The 21,519-nt window shown below is 41.9% G+C and overlaps 1 protein-coding gene across 1 annotated transcript; it reads left to right on the plus strand.

The window, feature by feature from the left end:
* Positions 1-1,020: 1,020 nt before the first annotated feature.
* Positions 1,021-11,837, plus strand: Twf1 (twinfilin actin binding protein 1). Its single transcript, XM_055627084.1, has 9 exons — positions 1,021-1,134; positions 2,489-2,566; positions 4,335-4,513; positions 5,336-5,431; positions 6,436-6,540; positions 8,091-8,216; positions 8,481-8,631; positions 8,775-8,896; positions 9,850-11,837. The coding sequence occupies exons 1-9, from the start codon at positions 1,110-1,112 to the stop codon at positions 10,018-10,020; spliced, it is 1,053 nt and encodes a 350-aa protein (XP_055483059.1). The 5' UTR covers positions 1,021-1,109; the 3' UTR covers positions 10,021-11,837.
* The last annotated feature ends 9,682 nt before the right edge of the window (positions 11,838-21,519 follow it).

The raw sequence follows: 21,519 nt of genomic DNA on the forward strand, positions 1-21,519 counted from the left end.
AAATTAAAAAAAAAAAAAAAAGCCACCGTATACCTGCCAAAGTCTCAAAAGAAGTTGCCTGATTGATTACAACTACCTGGCTGTGTAGGACAGCGTAGGTACTGTAGGTCCCAAGCCAAATTCTCTCGGGCCATCCCATTCACTACCCACTTGTGAGCCTGCTCCAACGTCCTCCCTTGGAACCATCAGGTAAATCCTTTTGGGATGTACAGACCACTTAGCTTCCACCCCTTAAAGATTAAAAAACGTCATCTTCGGGTAAGAGCTGAAACAGCAGAGATTTTCCCCACTTTGGTGGAGCCCCACGTCCCCACCAGACGTATTTTAAAGATGATTCAGTTTGTGATTTTCATTTGTTCTGCAACTAAAAAATGTCTTCCTAAATTTGTTACCGAGTTGGAACATGATATTAGAGGTGGGAGTGGGGGGGGGGGCATCTGCATGTGTGCCCCTCCCCCCCAAGGCCACATATTTGGTTTCAGAAGACTATTTTTTTTTTCTGAGTTGAGAACTGTGGGTTTGTGTGAAAGTGACCAACTGAAAAGTGAACAGCTTATGCTTCAAATCACAGGGGCAATGATGGAGGACTCTACGGTCTCATATTTTAAAATGGGCCAGGAGTGGTCTTGAACCCACGTGGCTTACGCTATACCAATGTTTAGCTGTTTTCTCTTTCGCCTCAAGCGGCCTTTTCTTTTCTTTAGCGAAGGGTATTATTTTACGCAAAACCCCGCCACGTTTTGGAAAATGTTCACTTCCCCTCTAAGCATTTTGTGGGAGGGTCCCTGACCGTGACAGACAGGCAATACATCTCCACAGGGTGCTACCTGCTAGGGCACAGCAGCAGAGGGGCAGGGCCAGTGACGGGAAGGGCGTGGCCAATACCTGGCCGGGGCGAGGACCGTGACGACATCTTAGGATAACCAATGATAGAAGAGGGGGCGGGGACATGGGCGGGGCCTACGCCCCGCAGGAGCGGGCGGCTCGTGCTGGGGGCGGGACTGAAGGTCGCGGGCAGATGACGCGCAGGCGGAGCCGCTACTTCCTGGATCCGCCGGCCGGGGCCGCTGCCGCACCCTGCGCCGGAGCCGGGAGCCGCGGCCGCCGCCATGTCCCACCAGACCGGCATCCAAGGTAACGGCGCCACGGGGCAGGGGCTCCGGGGAGGCGGCGGGCCGGATCGCTGGAGGCGCGGGCGGCGTGGGAGCGGCGGCCCTGGCTGCGGCGGCCCCGACTGCGTCCCTCGGGGCCGTACCCGGCGGCCGCCACGTACCAGGCCAGTGGCTGCCGGAGAGCCCAGACGGGAGGAGCGAGCGGTACGGGGCCGACCCGCCGCATCCCGGCCCCGGGGCCGGGGCACCCGAAGCTGGCCGAGCGACTGTCCTCAGCACCCGCCAGGGGAGATTGCCCCAGCACTCCGATCATTCGAAAACAAACCCCAGAGCTGTAGGATGCCTCCCGAACTCCCCGGATTTTTCTCTCAAGAGTGGGAGCGTGCTTTCCTTTCGGAAAAAAAAAACCGAGTAGGAAGTGTTTTTCCATCTTTGGATGCTCCCCAGGCAGCTGAATAGTCTGCTCTGTGTGGCTACACCTAATCTCCCCCGAAGAGACACTTGAGTGTGCGGTTTACTTGTGTATCTCACCCTGCAGTATTTCCTGGTTGGAAAATAGGCAGCTTGGAAGTACTCGCCTCCTCAGAACCAAATGATACATCCCGGGGTTATTTAACGAGTTCTAATATAAACTAGAGCACATCGTGTAATAGTCAACTGAGCCTTTCCTCCAGGTGGCCAGTCATTAACTTGTTTTGTGTTTAAGGGTTTTTGACACCACGCAGGCAAAAATTGCCTTAGATCTAAAGACGTTGAAACCCCCCGCCCCCACCCGTGTTAATCTTGACATGTAAATATGTCAAAAATATTGTTCAATGCTTGAGCCTTTTATATAGCGAGACATAAATAGAACGCAATCAAAGCTGTAATGAGTACACAAGGAATAGGTTATTAAATGTTTATTTGCTCAGTGACTATAGGTTTTTTGAGAGATACAAGAAAAAATGTAAACATCGTAAGATCTAGTGAATTTTACAAGCTTTTTCTATAGTTGGGATATGAGATTTGATCCTGTTGTTTCTGATGGACAGATACAGGAAATTAATTGATGAAGAAGCTATCACAAGCTAAAAATTGGGTCTATAGAAGCAACTTTTCAACGTTTTCAAACATGAAGTAATATGCCCATTGCTGGGTTTGACTACAAGTATTCACCCCAGTGTTACTTCTGCAGAACCCTGTAGCTAAAGTGTTAGAGGAGTTCCAGTACTTTTAAAATGTTAGTATTTTTTTATAGTCAATGTCCATATTTTATGCTTCTGCTTTTAGAAACGATAAGGTGCTGTATAGTCCACATTTTTAAATTTGTTTTCCTTGTGTAAATACAAAATAAAGTACTTTAAAATTTAAATTTTTTTTCTTTATTGTTTCCATAGCAAGTGAAGACGTTAAAGAGATCTTTGCAAGAGCCAGAAATGGGAAATACAGACTTCTGAAAATATCTATTGAAAATGGTTAGTTGACATTTTAACATACTATGTGCCCTTGGAGTATTAGCTGTTACAGTTGCAGGTTTCCAAATGTTATTAATAATTTGAATTATTAATCAGCATGAAGTAAGTTCAGATTTTACCTCCCTGCCTGTTTTCCTTTTAAATTGTGTAGCTGTTGGGGAAACACGAGATAGTTTCTGTTATGATAGTATCATCTTTTGTGTCTTTCTGCACTACAATTCATGTCTAATGTCAGTGCTTTCTTTTCTAGAATGAAAATCGGTAACCAGTCGATTATTCAAGACAGACAAAAGCTAATTTGGGAGTTATTCAGTGAAGTGTGTTTTGAAGTAGAAACATTTCAGATGATTTTGGTTTTTTGCCTGATTGGACCATAGAGTAGCAAGATCCTTTCTTGTTTGGGAACATTGTAAGAACATGGTAGATTACAAACTGACTCCTTAACAATCATGGTATAAGCTGGGAAACTAGACAAGTGGTCACATCTGAATCAGATGGATTTGAAGTTACTGTTAACAACTTCATGTCAGAATGAATGTGCTGAAAGTATTCTGTTGACCTCAAATAAGCTGAGACCTTTTATTTCAGAAAAATAACATGTTTTTTTCATAAACTGGAAATAAATCAACTTTTTTTCCATTTTTCTGCTTATTTATTAAAATGTAAAAATAGAAATCTTACAGTATTCATTAGGAACAAATGTATACTTCAAAACAGCTAAAATTGTTTATGTCAGCAAAATGGGAAGGTAAAATGTATCTAATTAACACTTCATCAGGAGGAATATTTCTGTTTCCTAAGTATTTTCCTGGTTCTTTTTATCTTGAGAAAAATGCTAAATTAGGAAATGTCAGAGAATTTAAAAACAAATAGCAACTTCTTAAATGAATGAGTTATTACTTTATAGGGTGCCCCAAACCTTTTAAAATGTTACTGTTTTTCTGATGAATAACATCTTTTGACAGTTGTCTTTTTTTTTCCTTTGGGCAGCTTCAGTATGATCAGTCCCCTTTGCCTAAATGTTTACATAAGTCACAATGCTGTTTTTTAAGTTCACATAAGCTGCATATTGTTTTATTCTTGATTTTATTGCTGGGATGGGGGGGGTTGTTTTGCTAGTCTGTGGTTATTTTAAAACATGAATAGTGATTTCATTTGCGCGTTCTGTTATGGGGAAGATGGAAGCTGTCATTGGTTTGCGCTATTGCTATGTAGTCCTATAGCATGCACCTGTCCGTGGGTACAAGTGGTTCTGTGGGAAAACTCCCTCAGAATCTTACTTAGTTCTACAAGATAGCGTTCAGAAGTGACAGCTCCCAGTTCTAGTTTATGCTTTGAGGAAGCATTTTAAATCAGCAGCGTTGTTGTCAGGTAGGAGCTAAAGCTTGTTTCATAATTCTTTACAATTAAATATTAATGTCAAGAATTATAGATTTGTAGCAAGTGAAGATATATGTGTATAATATATGGTCATTTTCAACATTTTAACAAATAGAAATCTAATTGACCTTTACTTGAACATTTAACTCAGCTATTATCATTTTTGTGCTTTTATTCCTTATGTTATATATAAAATACTTTAACCATGCTTTTCGTAAGATGTTTATATTGTTCTCAGTCATGCCTCAGATCAGAAATTTTTTGTACATTTCCATCTTTTCAATTTTTATGGGAAGATAGAATTGAGAAATAACCGGCTTTTCTTGTCTTCATCATATTATCCCTTGATGCACCCGACATTTATCTGTTTGCCGTTTTCCTTTCATAGAGCAGCTTGTGATTGGGTCCTGTAGTCAGCCTTCCGATTCCTGGGAGCAGGATTACGAGGCCTTTGTCCTGCCCCTGCTGGAGGACAAGCAGCCATGCTATGTATTATTCAGGTTAGATTCTCAGAACGCTCAGGGATATGAGTGGATATTCATTGCATGGTCTCCGGACCAGTCTCATGTGAGTAACTTTTTGTAGTTTTTGTTTGCTTGTTTCATTTTTGTTTTGTTTTGTTTTTAACATTACATGCTAGGGAGATTTTTTTTTTTTTTTCTCTGAAATATTGTCAGACTAAAAGAATGGTAAAAAGCAACAGTCATTTCCTGTAGAGGGATAATCCTTTCACCAAACAGAAAGAGAAAGTTGATAGTAGACTAAAATAGAATAAAGGATAGAATTAGGGTGTGATACTGCCCAATATTTTAAAGTCTCAAGTTTCTTACAAAAAGCTAATTTTTAGTGCTGTCTAGTTATTCTCAAAAGATTACCCCTTTTTACCTCTTCTGTCTCAAGAAATAGCAGGTCTTACTGTTTAGAATTAAGAAATTGTTTCTGTTGGTTGACGGTTACCTAGGAAAGCTACTAAAGCTCCTTAATAATAGAGTGTATGTCTTTTCATCCCGGTGTTGCTCATCCAGTGGTGTTTGCCACCAGAAACCCAGCTCTTACCTAGGAAGGTCTGCTCTAGCTATCGCTGTAAAGGTTGCTTTATATTGATTTTCACCCCCTTGTATTTTGAAATTGTATCTTTGCTATTTTTTTATTCTTGCAACTTTTTTTTGCACTTTGTAAAGTTAGTTTATTTTGTACTTTAAAAAAGTATGCTACATAATTTAAAAACCTACTTTAATGGTCCCTAATGACTTAGACACCCATGCTACAGTAGTCGGAGTCAGCTCATTGGTTTACATATTGAAGATTGTAACATCAGTGCTTTCTTTTATAATGGTGTGTTTTGTAATGGTAATACTTTTAACATGTAAAACTTCCACAATTGTGTAGGTTCGTCAAAAAATGTTGTATGCAGCAACAAGAGCAACGCTGAAGAAAGAATTTGGAGGCGGCCACATTAAAGATGAAGTATTTGGAACAGTAAAGGTGCAAAACTTAACATTATATGCATTTTTAAATGTGTTTCAAAAATAACCAAAACAGAAATGGTGAAGCCAGGCACAGTGGCACACACCTTTAATCTAGCATGTGGGAGGCAGTAGTCTTTGAGTCTGATACCAGCCTTGTCTACATACTGAGTTCCAGGACAGTCCTGGCAACATATGGACACTCTGTCTCAAAATACCAAAAAATAAAATAGGTGAAAGAAGAAGGTAGTTCATATGAATTTCAGTGTCTCAGTCTGTAAGCGTAAGGCAAGTATTGTTACAGCTCATGATACACAAGTTTATGTTAATGAGTTCACTTGTATCCATTTGATATTGAGAGTGAATGCTACTGAAACATGCTTATCCTCCAATATTTGTGCTGTAGTGATGCATTTATGACTTTGTTCATAGATGAAGATGATTGGAATATGCTTTTGAACAGCTGACTTACACTTCAGTGTCAGAAAATGATACACTGTCGCCAGTAGAGGAAGTGTTAGTGACAGGGTGGGCTGGCTTCTCAGCCTTCTCACTGTCAGCCTTCAAACTGTCTAAGCTCACGCTCAGCCTTCCAAGAGCAAAATGCTCAAAGCACACCTCTTTGAAGTACTTTTTTCTTTTATGAATACTTCTGCAGGTACTATATAAGGGATTTTAATACAGACTTTAGAATCTGAATTACTCAGAATAGCTGTACAACAGCTATTTCTACAGGTGGTAAGTTACAGGTGGCCTGTACGCTTGAGGCGTGATCATTTTATTTGACTGATCAAACTTAGACAAACGATTTAGTGATTATAAACTTCAGGAAAAGGAGAAGAGGCACTTGTTAAAATTTTGAAACCTTCAAATTAGAAGATTAAAGTAAGAAGAGAGTAAAATTCTTACTATTATTTATTGGCCACTTAATTTTTTTTATTAATTTTGTTTTTCCTTGTATATCCTCTGTAGCCTCACCTTGGTTGTGTTTCTGGAACATAATATTTATTTCTTTGCTTACAGGAAGATGTATCATTACACGGATATAAAAAGTATTTACTGTCCCAGGCTTCCCCTGCCCCACTGACTGCAGCTGAGGAAGAATTACGACAGATTAAAATTAACGAGGTAAGTAACAACCCGAGAGTGCTCTCAGGGTTTCAGATGTGTCCAAGTAATGTGTTTAATGAGTAGACATGAAGGTAACTGAAAATTAGAGATTGGGTTGCTTCTGTATAGTTTAGAAACAGACCTGTGTGCTTAATGTATTTTCAGAAAAAACAAAACGAAACAAAACAAAACAAAAAAAACCAAAATCAAAACCAAAAAAACCTGAAACATTCATCTTAAACTAATAGCAGTTCATAAAGGGTTGTCCTGAGATGTACATGCTAAAGCTTCCTACTAGAAGCTCTGTGCCATGAGTACTTTTTAAAGGAAAAGTGTGTCATTCATTGATTGCAAAGAGTTTTCATCCAATACAACTACATAAAGAAAATTCTTCATACATTGCTTCAGGGAATAGTGTTTACTACAGAGAATAAAAATAAAATACTGGAGAATGCTTTTCAAATGGGTTTTAATTTCTGTGAACGTGGATGGCAACATACCTGGGCGGTTGAGTATTTGTTACATACATTGAAGCCAATAAACCTGGAGCCATAATTCTCTAGACATCTAAGTTAGTTTTTCTAACTGTTTTCTTTCTACTGAAACTTTACAGAGAACAAGTGTCCCAAACCACTGTTCACTGGTTTTCATATCAGAGTGGACCAGTCTGGAAATGGCTCAGTCCCTTTAATATTAGGTTGACAGCAAGGATCTAACTTGTATTTTAAACTAAAGCTATTTGAGTAGGGATTTTATGTGGCTTTTTTTTTTCAAGTTTGATAGTTTGTTTTATTCCTTGCAATCAGAACCCAGAGGATCATGTTGGGGTATGCGCTTGCATATGTTCTGTGATGTGTTCATTTTCCAATACCATGCTGTAGAATCTCCATTCTTTTTTCCTTAAGTTTGTGTTCAGCTTTCTGTTGCAGTAATGCAAATGAGGCCCTTTACTAGCTGTCATTTATCAAGTAGCAAAGTCGTAATAAACATGTGTGTTGAAAAGCTTTCTTGAAGTAGTCTCCTCATCCACGCACACGCTGTTGAGTAAAGAAAGCCCCACATCTAGATCATGCACAGCTGTAGCGTGTTGAGCCGTGTGTTGTCTGTGTTCTATGTCTTCCCTCAGTTCAGTGCATGGCGTTTGCGTTACGTTTTATGTCTAGTAGAAGACAGTAGACTTCTGTGCGTACTGCACGCAGTTTACCGTGCAGAAGTCCTGGCGAGAAAATCTTGTGCTTACAGAGGTCATCTGACGACACTCTGGGAGAGTTACTGTAGCTACTTGAGCCTGTGCCAACCTGAGCTAAGGACACCTCCAAAGCCCTAGAGCTGCTCACTCAAGCATCCCTCCCAATATTTCATAACAGTGTGTCATGCGCTTTGCATGTCCACAGTATGGGAGCAAGACAGTAAACCAGTGTGAGAAACGATTCACCTCTAAATTAAGAATTTGAATCATAAATCGTAAAGGGTAAAGGAGACTTTTTTAAGTGGAATTTTCTTCTTTTTGCCATTAGACACTGCTAATACTAAAAGCTTTATTAGTCAATTATATCTGTCATTTGTAGGTACAAACTGACGTGGGTGTGGACACGAAGCATCAGACACTACAAGGAGTGGCATTTCCTATTTCTCGAGATGCCTTCCAGGCTTTGGAAAAACTGAGTAACAAACAGCTGAACTACGTACAGTTGGTAAGGGAAATATGATGGCCATAAGGGGGCTGTCCTTTTTTTATTGTTTCTGGCTTGTATGATTTCTGTTTTTAAATTTACATTTTTGCCTTTCTTGTTTTTTTATTAATTTTTTCTTAAGACATGCTTATTCGTTTTTTAAACCACAAAGTACCTGTGAAAAAGTATGTGTAAAATGTTACATAATCCACAACTATGTACATCATCCTTGTCTTTGGTTTAAGTTAATTTCTGTTTTACATGTTTAATGTTTCCTTTTTGCAGGAAATAGATATAAAAAATGAAACAATAATTTTGGCCAACACAACAAATACAGAACTGAAAGATTTGCCAAAGAGGATTCCCAAGGACTCAGCACGTTACCATTTTTTTCTGTATAAGCATTCCCATGAAGGTGACTACTTAGAGTCCATAGGTATGTAGCAAATTATCTTCAACGTGGTACCTTCGGTCTCAGCACCATATTTGATGTATCTCTTCCTGGGGGCCTAGTTGAGGTTTTAGAGGTCTTATAGATGGGCTGTAATTGGTAGTTCTAATTGTTACTTTAACTTACAGTTTTTATTTATTCAATGCCTGGATACACGTGCAGCATAAGAGAGCGGATGCTGTACTCCAGCTGCAAGAGCCCTCTGCTAGAGATTGTGGAAAGACAGCTGCAGATGGATGTGATCAGAAAGGTAGACGTTGCCACTTAATGCTAATGTTTTGCTGGATTCTTTTTGTCATTTCCATCTAGTACAGCATGATACATTTCCAGGTTCTGTGGTTTATAAATGAAAATATTTAATTTTATAGTTCACATCCTAAGTCCTTAGAAGCTGCTGAGTGCCTGAGGATGACCTGCCATAATTCCCGTGTTTGTAGACCTTTACCATGTAGCATGGCAGCCACCAGCCACATGCGGCTCTTTAAGTGTAACGTGAATAAAATGTTAAAGAGATTGCAAATGCTCTGGCTGTGTGCAGCACATACAGCACCTTCTATAAATTGACACATTGGGGTGCTGCTGCCCATGTGTATTCTTCAAAGCAGGGAGAGTGTAAGGAAAGACATTTTCTCACAGACAGCTGGTGTTGGGTGCTGAGCCTACAGCAATTTTAGATTCCGTGGTAACGCATGGTCTGCCTGCGCCTTTCACAGAGGATCCACTGACACTGCAGAAGTCAGACAGTAATACCTTAGGCCCTGCCGGGCCATATGGGTCCCCTTCACATGTTTTTGTTGCTTTTAAAGACCCTTAAAGTGTGGAGTGTTCTTGAGCTGGGTTAGAGATTTGCTCTGTAGGCTGTCATTGGCCTACACCTGTTTTAGGGTGATTCCAAGTAGCCCAGAGGATCAAAGAGCCAGTGTGGGGTTTGAGTATATGCGGCAGAGCAGCTGGAGGTCACACTTCTGCTTGTAAACAGTGGCTAAGTGAGCAGCGAGAAGGTGACTGGCTGACTGGCTCTAAACGACTGTTTTAGCATCTCCCTGAGAGAGACAGATGGGAAACTATGCAGACATGGTTCTTGCTTGTTGTCTCACAGAAGCACGTGTGTAGCCATCCATACTGGGAGCTGGCGTCCTGCTCGTTGGGTTTTGAATGTTCCCTCTTTCTGCCGTGTCCCACTGTTGACTTCCTATCTTGCAGATTGAAATCGACAATGGAGATGAACTGACGGCAGATTTCCTTTATGACGAAGTCCATCCCAAGCAGCACGCCCACAAGCAGAGCTTTGCTAAACCCAAAGGTCCTGCAGGGAAGAGGGGGATCCGAAGACTGATTAGGGGTCCAGCAGAAGCAGAAGCCACTACTGATTAAAAAGTGTTTTATTAAATGTTGCAATATAGTTTTGTAAAATTTTCAGCTTTTAGTACAAGGAGAACTGAAATCATTCCATGTTGATATAGTTGGGAGGAAAATTGTACTTTTTGGAAAATAGCACTTTTCACTTCTATGTATTTTTTAAATTAATGCTATAGAGACTCATGATTTCTATTTTTTAGTTAAAGCTAGACAAGGTTTCAACATAGTAATGTTTGATTGTTGTCACACCATTTTCATAGCGTGTTGATTCCACACTTTCACATAATCTTCAATGTTTTACATAGGTGGGCCAGTTTCACAAAGCCGAAGGACGTGCTTTTTAGTGCTCTGTAGTGAGATGTGAGTTTCCCTTTAAAGGGAAGTGGAAGGAGCCTGAGCCACTCACACATGGTGAGTCCGTTATGGTGAGTCGGTGGGAAGCTGCTTGCTCTGAGAGCTGTGCTCAGACTGGGCCGGTCTGCAGTGTTGAAGAGCAGCGCTTCATTGCAGCAAGGCTTCCTGTTTGACCTTTTGTTTTTAATAGCATTAAAATCAGGAAGTCACTTCATTCTGAAGCTTTGGAGCTACCCGGTATTGCCGGGTTTCTGATGGCACTGGAAGACTACGCAGTCTTGCCACAGTCTTTCAGAGCTCGCAAAGTGTCTGTTTCCAAAGTGACTCCTTCATCGTAAGTACTGTGAAGACAGACATTCATGTTCAGATGGAGACTCAAGTATCATTCAAAAGGAAACAAAACTAAAGTGAAAACTGATAGAATGCCTAAGTTTTTTTGTTGTTTTTTTATTTTATTTTTTTATTTTTTCCTCCCTTTGAAACCATGTGTCTTAAAGCAAATTGTCTTATCACTTGGGAGCAAGTGTTCTGATCTAAATTAATCAATTCCTAGTGCTTAGTAGGCTGATAATACTTAGCTCAAGGATCTTGTTTCAGTTAATAACTTCTCTCAAAACACATGTGTTTTCTGAAGCTTTGTATTTTCACTTACAACCTAGAGATTGAGCCTCAGATTTCTTTGATACTTGAAATAGAGGGAGTTAGAACACTTTGTATTTAATCTGCTAAATCTGCTGCAGAGCCATAACTGAGAAGTTTTGAAATGGACTATGGTATCCAGGTTTTGGAAGTCCCTGACCTGAACTTCGTGCTGCCTAAGATAAATGTCAGTAATGCACATTTCATGATATGAAATATGAGTCACTCATTGCAAAGCCTTATTACCTAAGGTAATACATGCGCCTTTCAGAGATTCCGTGTGCATTCACGTAGACCATGAGAGGAATTACAGGCTGGTGGGATTTTTAAACTTAGATTTGATTATTTGTGTGTTTTGTTTGTTTACAAATACTTAGACTTTCCTATTTAAGTATGCAGGACAATTGACAATAATGTTGCAGCTGTTTACTAGACGTAAACTTCAGTTGTACGTGCACATACCGTCACAAGGGCCCACAGATTGCTGTGGGGAGAGACCTGGAGCTGTGGCAGCCCATCAGGCGGAGGGAGGACTACCTGTCAAAGGTCTGTACCGAAGGTCCAGGTGCCGCCGTGCTCTGGATTCTATTACACTACATCAGAGTCATTGCACATTCCAGAGTATAGGTGTGGTCGTGTAACCTTACTAATAACTAAACCAATGATTGCTGAGAATCACGCATTTGTTTTAGGGTATAACTCATTGTTTACAATATGTGTTAGGTGATAATAGATGTGAATAACATTCCCAATAAATTTCTATAGCAGTGAAAAATTACATGTCTTCTGTGGACATTTTATAAGTGCATTTTATATCAATAAAATTTTTTCTCTTTGAATTGTGTATGGTAGTTTTCTAATACATCTTAAATATTTGTATAACTTTGCAGAATCCAATGCCTGGTGACTTTGTGTGTCATCAGCCTGCTTAAATTCAGAGGAGAACTTAAGTAGTTGGAAACCTAGGCAGGGACAGTTAGGAGTACAGAGTGCTTAGTGGAGATTAAAATTGCCCTACAGAAATGTAGCCATAATGAAAATGCATCTAGTTGCCAAGTTCCCTCTGATAAAAGCACGCCATTGAGAGGGTGGTGAGTGCCTAAACTTCCAGCACCGTCCAGAGCAGCGTTAGCTATGTAGACCCTGAGTCGGCCCGTTCCCAGGCCAAGAGGCGTCTGACGTTCTTGGCACGTTTTATAAAGACTCCTTACCTCCCAGTTCTAGAGGCTAGGAAGGTCAAGACCAAGGTGGCAGCAGTGCTCTTCCTGTGGAAAAGACAGGGGCATTGTCTGCATTTCAGTATATAATCCTTTTTCATATGTGTAATGTGGGCATGGCACGCATTACATGTCTTTTGGTAGCAATTTTGAGAAAATGGCATTTTAAAGAGCTGATTTGGAACCATGCCAGTGAGACGATGGTTCAGCAGGTGAAGGCACTTCCTCCAATCCCAACATGATTGACACCCTGGGACACAGCATTCACTCCAAGTGGGGCGCTGGCTCGCGTTTGTGCTCTGCCGTATTCATGCCCACACAGTAAGTGTAGTAAAGTCTAAACAAGTCCTTTTTCTCTTAAATTTGGAGAACTAAGATCCTGGCCCACAGTGTGCGCTATGCAAGTAGGTACTCATTTCTCTTGCATATACCTGTGAGGGTGGTGGATTCATCTCTCCTGGCTTCCTGTTCAGAGGTTCTGCTGTAGTGAATGGGCCTAGCAATCAAATGTGATTGACAGCTGGGAACATGTTACATTAAAGGATATTGTGGCTAGAAAGCTGTGTGGTGGTATACATTGGCTATGATGGCAAGATCTCAAGTAAGTCTCGGCTGTTCCGTAGCGTCTGCCTGATGGGGCTCTAGACCTCCTTTCCTGATCCAGTCTGCTCTGGCTCACTGGCTGCTCCAAGCTGTCCACAAACAGTGACCTGAAAAACAGCCTCTCCCTGGATCACTTTAACCTGTTACATGGGTGCCCCTTTTCCATGTCCAGCGCAGTTCCCTTCATGATGGGTCTCCCCTGGCCTCCAGTTTGTATGTTTTGGCTACCTCTTGCCTTTTATTTATTTTTCCTAATAGCACCTAGGCAGTTTGTCAGTCAGAGTTGTGTCATTGTAATGAAATATCTGAGAGAAATGAACTTGAGTGGGGAAAGATATAAGGGGTTTTGTTGTTTGATTTTGTTTTTTTCTGGCACAAGAGCATCCTGGCAGCTGGGAGCCAAAGATTACCACAAAGTCCCACCAGGCAACAATCCTCACACAGATTTATGGGGGAGAATAGAACAATGGCTGCCTCACAATGGGAAGAGAGACCATGGAGGGTTGGGCTCCTTTAGGGTCTTTGGAGCACTCAGTGACCTAGGAGAGTACGGGCAGTGAGCTAGTGGAAAAGTACAGGGCAGCAGGAAGCATTGCTTGAGGGTTAACTCCGAAACATTGTTTGGGGTTTAAGGCTGAGTCATAGATGTGGGGATTGCCAAGTCTCAGGGCTGTAGGTAGATGCAGGGCAGGGTAATTTTCCGCTGGCCTGTTACCCTACAAAAGATTTATTTTAGCTCAGGGTTTCTGAGTGTTTGGTCTGTGGTTGCTGGGCTTCCTTGCTGCTGGGCTTGAGAGGCAAGACACCGCAGACTTCATCACATGGTCAAGTTGCTCACCTCACCGTGTCTGGGAAACAAAGTGAAGGGAGTTGGGTTTTGTAACAAAGCCTCATAATAACCAAGCTAATATTAGCCCATTCTTGAGTGGCACCTCACCAGTGTCTATATCATTAAAGATGCTCCCCAACCCCGAAATCATTAAATTTCCTATGGACAGAAAGGGTGGGGCCTTAGAGTCCCTCCCCCTCTACTTACCATTAACTGATTGTAAGTTCTGAGGGAGAGATAGAATCCTGTCTGTCCATATGTCTTCCATGACTATGCGGACAGGCCTGATCTAATGGAGGTATTGTGCAGGTAATCATACCTGCTGTGAGTTCAAGAGAGTTCACAGGCTGGGGAGATGGCTCAGCAGGCAAAGGTGCTCACCACACAAGCCTGACAACCTGGGTCTGAAAGGTATATGTGGTGGTACCCGTCGTAATTGTGGCTTTCCTATGGTGAGATGGAAGACAGAGACAGGAGAATCACCCAGAAGTTCAAGAGCCAGCTGCCTCAGTAAGGTGGAAGGCAATAGCCTATTCCTGAAATATCCTTACTTCCACATATGCACCATGGCACGCTCAAGCAAGCCATACCTGAAGCAACTCAATAACTTCAGGAAGTCCCTGAAACTGAGCCCTCCTTCCTTCCCAAGAGTGACCTACAACGATGGCTCAAAGTCACTTTTAGACAAGTCAAGCTGCAAAGAAGACTCTGAGACCAGACAGGCTGCCTGGAAGAGGTTTACGCAAACTTAGTCACTTGGAAGGGACCCCCTCCAACCTCTTGAGCTGCCTCCAGGTTATGCAGTTTGCTCCAGGTTCCCAGCTTTTGAGAGCTGTCACCTAGGCTGGGCTAGGCTTTTGGGATGCAACTCTCTGAGTCATTTCTACTCCCTTAAGTAAGTAACCTCTCACCATATTCCTTTTAAGTAACCCAAAGGTAGTTTTAATTTGCATTTCCCTAATGACTAAGGATGTTGAACAAATTTTAAAAAATTATTAGCCATCTGTCTGCCTTTTGTGAACTACCTATTTAATTCCTTAGTGTGTGTGTGTGTGTGTGTGTGTGTGTGTGTGTGTGTGTGTGTAACCTGAGGGCGTTGGTTGTCTCCTTCCACCATTTGGGGTCCCAGGGATCAAACCAAAGTTCTTGGCCTCAATAGTAAGCACATTTTTCAACTGAGCCATCTCATTGACCCAAAGGATTTTGTATCAATGTTTGTCAAGGGCATTCAGCTACAATTTTTTGTTGTTCCTTTATCTGGCTTTGATACTAGGACAAGTGGCTCTATAACAAAAGCTTGGAAATACTCCATGCTTTGCTGTTTCATGAAATAATTTTGGAAAGATTGTTGCTGATCTTTAAAAGTCTGCAGCGAGTCTGACTTAGCTCTAGCTGTTTCAACACCATTGCTTGTTATAGATGTATTTTAACTATCTCATTTTGCTTTTTGATAGAGCATATGCATTTGTAAATTTTTCCTTTTCTTTCTTTCTTTCTTTCTTTTTTTTTTTTTCTTTTTTCTTCTTTTTTTTTTTTTTTTGGCTTCTCCAATTTGGTGGAATACGGGTTTTTCAAATGTATCCTTCTGATTTTCTGAATTTCACTGGTACCTCCAGTAATGTCTCTTTTTTATTACTTTTTTGTCCTGATCTTGTGTTTTTGTTTGTTTCTGTTTACTTCTTTCAGGCCTGCCTCCTTGTTTTTCCAAATCTCTAAGATGCTTTGTTATGTGTTTGAAACCTATCTGGGTGGTTGTTCACAAACAGGTTCTATTGTTTTAGTCTACATCTGAATGGGGAGTTCTCTAGTTATTGTTTTTGCATCTTTCTTGTCCCAAACATGGACCTTACAGTCTAGTGGTACTTGCCGGCGAGTGCCACTGTGTCCCACAGTTCTCTGAGGTTCTGTTCAGCTTCGTTTTTATACATCTCTCAGTTAATTTTCATGTTCACTGACTCTTTTTTAACTTTGCACACACACACATATGCTGTGTTTAATAGTTTTTATTATTTGTCTTTAGGACATCCTTTATATTATCTAGCAAAGCAAAATTCTTAGACTTTGGTTCTTATATAATTCTTTCTACTTTAAATATATATTTAATATAGCTTATTTGAAATCTAGTTTCCTTTGAACAATGTCTATGGACTGTTTCTCACTCCAAGATATGAGCCATATATTTCTCTTGTCTCTTATATTTTCATCGACAATTAGATGTTTTCAATAATGTAGCAGTTTCGATAATTCAAGTTATCTTCTTTCTGCAGGGTTGTTAGTCTTATTGTTTTAATTTACTGACATTTATGGACTAATAAGTTGTGAAAGTCTATATGTACATGTATATTTATATGTGTGTTAATAAATTATTATGTTAGGGGAATTTAGACCAAGAATAAGTCAAACTTGAAATTCTTTACACCTGTGCCTTCCGCCTGTCTGTTGTCTGTGATCTTAGGGCTGTCGGTGTCTATACAGTGTATGTATCTGATATCTGTCTGTCCCTGGTGTCTGTCCTGAATAAAGAGCTTCACTTTATGTTGAACAGTACAGGAAATGAACGAAGAATTCTGTTTCACATAAATCTTTAACAGAGTTTTACAAGAAAAATTACTTTATTGATTCCAACTGACCCAGAAGATCACTCAAGCCTTGAACAAATCCTACCAACCTATAACTACATGATGTTCCAACACTGCGATGGATATTTGTTTTGTTTAAGGTTGCTTTCAACCTGTTGGCTGCTTTCAGCAAATGATTATCATTAACACACACACAGGCACACACATTATTCAGAGTTGGAGGCACAGAAAAATAAAGGGTTTAACATTGAAGCTATGGAGCAGAGAGCCATAGCTTTGTGGCTTTGGTCTTCTCCAAGGCTGGCCTAAAAATGTCTCTTCTAACAACCCTTAACTGCCTACATGTCCTTTGGGATGTGAGGGGCCTGTGAACTCCTCTTCCCTCCACAAATGGGCCCATCTTGTGCATGCTGTGTGTAGATAATGGCCGCTGCTGAGGGCTCAGGAGAGCAATGGCCATGTTATGCCCAGAGGAAAGTGTTCTTCAGACCCGCACCTTTTTCTCTGGCTCTTATGCTCTACCCATCCTGTCTTCTGTGGTGTTCCCTGTGGTGGTTTGAGTGAGCATGTAAGCCCATAGCCTCTGAACACTCGCTTCCCAGGTGGTGCTGCCATTTGGGGAGTTGTATATGGCTGCGGCCTTGTTCGAGACAGTGCAGCACTGTGGGCACCCCTGAGGTTATATAGCCTCACTCTACTTCCATCTCTTTCTTTGCTTTATGTTTGAGCTTGCAGACGGGAGCTCTCAACTTCCTGCTCCCGCTGCCATGCCTGATGCTTGCTGCCATGTTTCCCTACCATGACAGACTCTTATACTTCTGGAACCATAAGCCCACAAGTCTTCATTCTAAGGTGCTTTATCACAATGGTACGGTGTTTTATCACAGAAAGAAAAAAAGGAACTAATTCATTTCCTGAGACTTAGAAGGAATATTTAGAGTTAAGCATTCAACTGTCATTATTCTCAGCCCTTTGATCAGTTAGAGTCTCTGAGGTAACTAACACTTACTGTTAAAAGAACCTTTCCTGGCCAAGGCTGACAGCAGCAATAAATTACAGAGATAAACATTCAGGGCTTGGAAGTCAAATCTGGCAGGTACATATCTGTTTACCCAAACAATAAAAGAATTTCCCAATAGGACCCATGACTTCATTATCCAAAGGCTTTTGGCCAGCCAGTGTTACAGTACTTGATATGAATCGCCTCCTAGGAAGTAGGCTGGTCACAAAGCAGTTGGTAGTATCCATAACAATTGTGCCACTATTGCGAGAGCGGTCACATCTTGCCTGAAGAGTCTGCAGGGTAGCACAGGGATCACCTCTGAGTAGAACGCCTGCGGACAGTCTTTCCCCAGCAGCCGGCTCAACCCCCTTTCAGCACCCTGAAAGCTAGCTAGCAGGTGAGAAGCTTCATCTCTAAATGTCCCACAAGAAAGTGTGTGGTGTTTTTAGTATTAGTACTGGGTCTTGTCATCTAGTTCTGGTGAACAACCTACTTAACAACAGTGAAGAGAGCCTTATACAGGGATGGAGAGCATTCCTGTGGCCAACAACTCAGGAAGTGCCCTGCCTCAGCCCTGGAACTTTCACTAAACTTCTGGCTTCTAGGAGTATTCATTTCTACCAAACAAGGGACCTCTGTTCAAACTCTGAGCTTCATTTTGACAGTGACAGGCACCAGCTGTTGGAGGACTGATTGGTTGCTTTCTTTCCCGTGTTGTAGGACCTCTGTGCTTTACCCAATCATAAAGTTCTCAAGAATTTCCCCGTTGCACACGGCCCTCACACCTTGTGTGAACTGGATGTGTTTCAGAAGCCTCTTCTTTTTCTAAAACATCTGTTTCATTTTTAACTATGTCTGTGTGTGGGCATGGGTACACACATGTGATTACAAGCGCCCTCAGAGGCCAGAGGCATCAAATCCCACCGGAACTGGGGTTCCGGGTGATGGTTTGTAGATTACTTGACATGGATGCTGGGAACTGGATTTGGGTCCTCTGCAAGAGCATAACTACTGGGCCATCTCTCCCCAGCCCTCTCAGATGCCTTTCTAAACCTCTAAAACCTACAGAATGTAGCATTACCTGACCTGTGAGATGAAGCCTTTTATTCAAAGGGTGGCACAACCTCTAAAGGCCCACTACCCGCCAGGCCAACCAATTGCCAGTTGATTTCAGAAGTCAGTAGCTACTGGAATACTAAGGAAAAAATAGAAGTGTGTTCCACGATACCATGAAATTTTTCATTTTTTTTCCTATCAGTTGTTTTCTCAAAAGTCCCTCAAAAGCCCAGTGCTGGGTACAGCTGTGAGACTAGGAGAGACTTTCTTAGTTACCCGCCACTATCCACAATCATTTGTTGTGAGTTGCCGCTTTTCCTCATGCTGGGTTGCTACTGCAGGGATGAAACACATTTCCCCACCTGCAATGGGCTCAGTGGGGCTTGGGCAGGCTCCTGTTGCTTGGACTGAGCCAGGGCCTACAGGAAGCACAACCACACCACACCTGCCATGACCAACAATCTCCACAGATGTGATCTTCTCTGATCGTGACTGGTTGCTGTCTCTCCATTGGCTGCATCTGGCTACTGGGAGGTCTGTAGGTTGGGTAACGCTTTCCAGTCCCAGCATACTGTGTCTCGGGAGTGGACGGCATGTAGCTTATTCTGGTTGGGGGTGGATGGGAAATTATGACCCTGAGGACAAACAGTCTTCTTCACCTGTTCTTCAGACATTTGCATATTAATTAAACTTCTGCTTTTGGGCCTTAAAGCCTTCCAGAGGCTCAAAGGCACTGGTCTTTGCTATCATTTTTAACTTAGGAACTCTGGCTTGACACTAATATTGCCTCAAATTTGCTTTCCAGTGTTCCCACACAGGTCCCTTGTATGATTTTTTTAAATCACCCCTCATGATTGCTGTAGTACTTGATGAAATTGCTTACACATCAATCTACACCATCCAGACCTGCCAGAGGCTCTTCTTCCTAAGGCCACACCTCACAACAGGCTCAATGGAGCCATTAGAGCCTGTGCTAGTCCCAAGGTAACTGCTGGGTCAGCCTTCCTTAAGTCTCCTTAAGGAAGAGGACAATGACCAAGGTACAATGACCAAGCCTGCGACACTGCCTTTCTCGTGCTTAATTATTTCTGTAACATCCATCTTTCCTCCGCTGTCCATTAGTCCACAGTCAGGGGAGCCTCAGCTGGAGAAAACTAAGTACCTGTGATAGGTCCTGTGAGCCACCCATCAGAAACTGAGTTCACCCATCGTCTCAGGTGACTTAGCTTTTGTCTTAAGGAGGGATCCCTGGTTATATTAACTTTCCTGCTTCCCCAACACCCTAATCCCATCTGCACCATTGTTTTACAACCTGATGAGCAAGGCTGTAATTTCTCGTTTAAAAGCCTCTCCTGATTCAAGCAGTTTAATGGCACAATATTCCATGATTATCATACTGGGCCATTATTAAGGCCCCCAAGCACCACAGACATTTTTCCTTCCTCTGTATTAAAGATCGTGCTTGAGGGATGTCTTCCATTCTTTACTCCTCCTCATTGTCAAGTTCTCCCTACGGATTCCAAGATTGGGGATTCCAGGGTGGACTACTTAGCATACATATAAATTTTATTTTCTTTAAGCCCCCCCTCCGATATATGAAATAGCAAGCTACCAGGTCCATCTTGTGTCAGATAGAAAGCACTAAATGATGAGTTCCGTTACCAATAATGTGCTTGTATTGCATTAAGGATAGAAATCAATACAGCACTTCCCTTTGGTGTCATTTAACCAACAGTGAGCCCAGATGTGAATTGTCTACTTTACTGTCTTGTTTCTTCCCTCATCCCTGTCTGTTGGTAGTATTGAGTCTGAATCTGTGTCTGCCTAAATACTATGTTTGTGCATCTGTGTATGTCTATGTGGCTATCTCTAACAAAGACCAAAGGGCATAGACAGCATCACATGGGGAAGGAATGAGGGGCATTTTACAGAAATATTTAACAGTTTTACAAGTAATTAAGTCACTGACTTCAACTGACTCCAACTGACCTAGATAACAAACAGTTTTACATATATGGGCATTTTTTTCAAGCAATGCCCATGAGTTGTCTTCAGAGATTATGGGTGTATTCATTTTATAAGACTGCTTTCAACCTATGTTGGCTGTTTTCAGTAAATGATTAGCATGACACACACAAAGCACACACATATTACGCCTGGGTCAGGGGCATGGAAGAATACATAAAAGATTACACATTCATTAGCTGTGGTTGTAAAAGTTGGCTATGTGGGAAATAAGTTACTCCGTGGCAAGTAAGGTTGATTACTGCATTGTTCCTTTAAAGGCAGGTTAAACAAAGAAGCTGGGTACACAGTAGGATATCCGTCTTAAGTGACCTCAAGGTATATTATTAACTGGCTGTGGGGTCCAGCAAAAGTTCTAGTCTCTTCAAATGTAAGAGATTTTTAAAATCCTGTACTGCCAGACCACTTTTTTGAGAGATGAGAGACACACAGAGAGGCAGAGATAGACACACACACACAGAAACAGAGACAGACAGAGAGACATACATACGCACAAACACACACACAAAAAGAGAGAGAGATTGCTTGAGATTAAAGGGAATGTGCGACCAATCCTGGTCTCATTTTTTTCCTTTCATTTTACCTGCCAACTCAGAGGATAATACAGAGGACAGATAGCATCTGTGTTTTTTTTTTTGTTTTGTTTTTTCTCATTCTAAGCCCCCTTTTAAACAGGCAAGTTCGTTCTGGACAGACAGCTCAGCTTCAATGGCATGTTGTACCGATGCCACAGGGTGCTGAGGACCCCATCCCACCTGTGCTACTTTCAAGGACTGTAGTATTGAGCAGCTGAATCAGGAAGGAGGCCTGCACTGCATGCCGATAGAGGAAGATGCCCTCTCTGGAGCTTGGCTCACAGACACTCCGCCTGCAGATGGAGCAGGTCTGTTGTGCCAGACATGTCTTTTCACCCAAGGCAGGAACAATGGAGCCTCCACTGCAGCGAGAGAGCCTGCCATTCCTGCCACATGCAGGAGGGTGACAGCAGGATGGTCCCCTTGGACGCTGCATCCTCGGACAGCTTAGCTTCAATGGCTTGTCTCATCTGCCACAGCAGACAGTGTAAACACCACCCCTAAGCTCATCCTTGGTTCTGACATGCCCCATGTATCGTACCAAGTGTGTGAGTTTTTCTTGAGGAGGCAAGCAAACATCGATTTGTTCAAGGTTGGACACTGGTAACAAACCAATCAATTGATTCTACACATG

The sequence above is a fragment of the Psammomys obesus genome, unplaced genomic scaffold (assembly GCF_907164565.1).
Source record: "Psammomys obesus unplaced genomic scaffold, mPsaObe1.curated_primary_1811, whole genome shotgun sequence".
Lineage (NCBI taxonomy): Eukaryota > Metazoa > Chordata > Mammalia > Rodentia > Muridae > Psammomys > Psammomys obesus.

What these genes read in the sequence shown, in the direction of transcription:
- Twf1 (XM_055627084.1), top strand. Translation starts at nt 1,110, where the DNA reads ATGTCCCACCAGACCGGCATCCAAG. An exon ending in GAAAATATCTATTGAAAATG is followed by an intron (nt 2,567 to 4,334) that starts GTTAGTTGACAT and finishes TTCCTTTCATAG; the next exon opens with AGCAGCTTGTGATTGGGTCC. An exon ending in AGCTGAACTACGTACAGTTG is followed by an intron (nt 8,217 to 8,480) that starts GTAAGGGAAATA and finishes TCCTTTTTGCAG; the next exon opens with GAAATAGATATAAAAAATGA.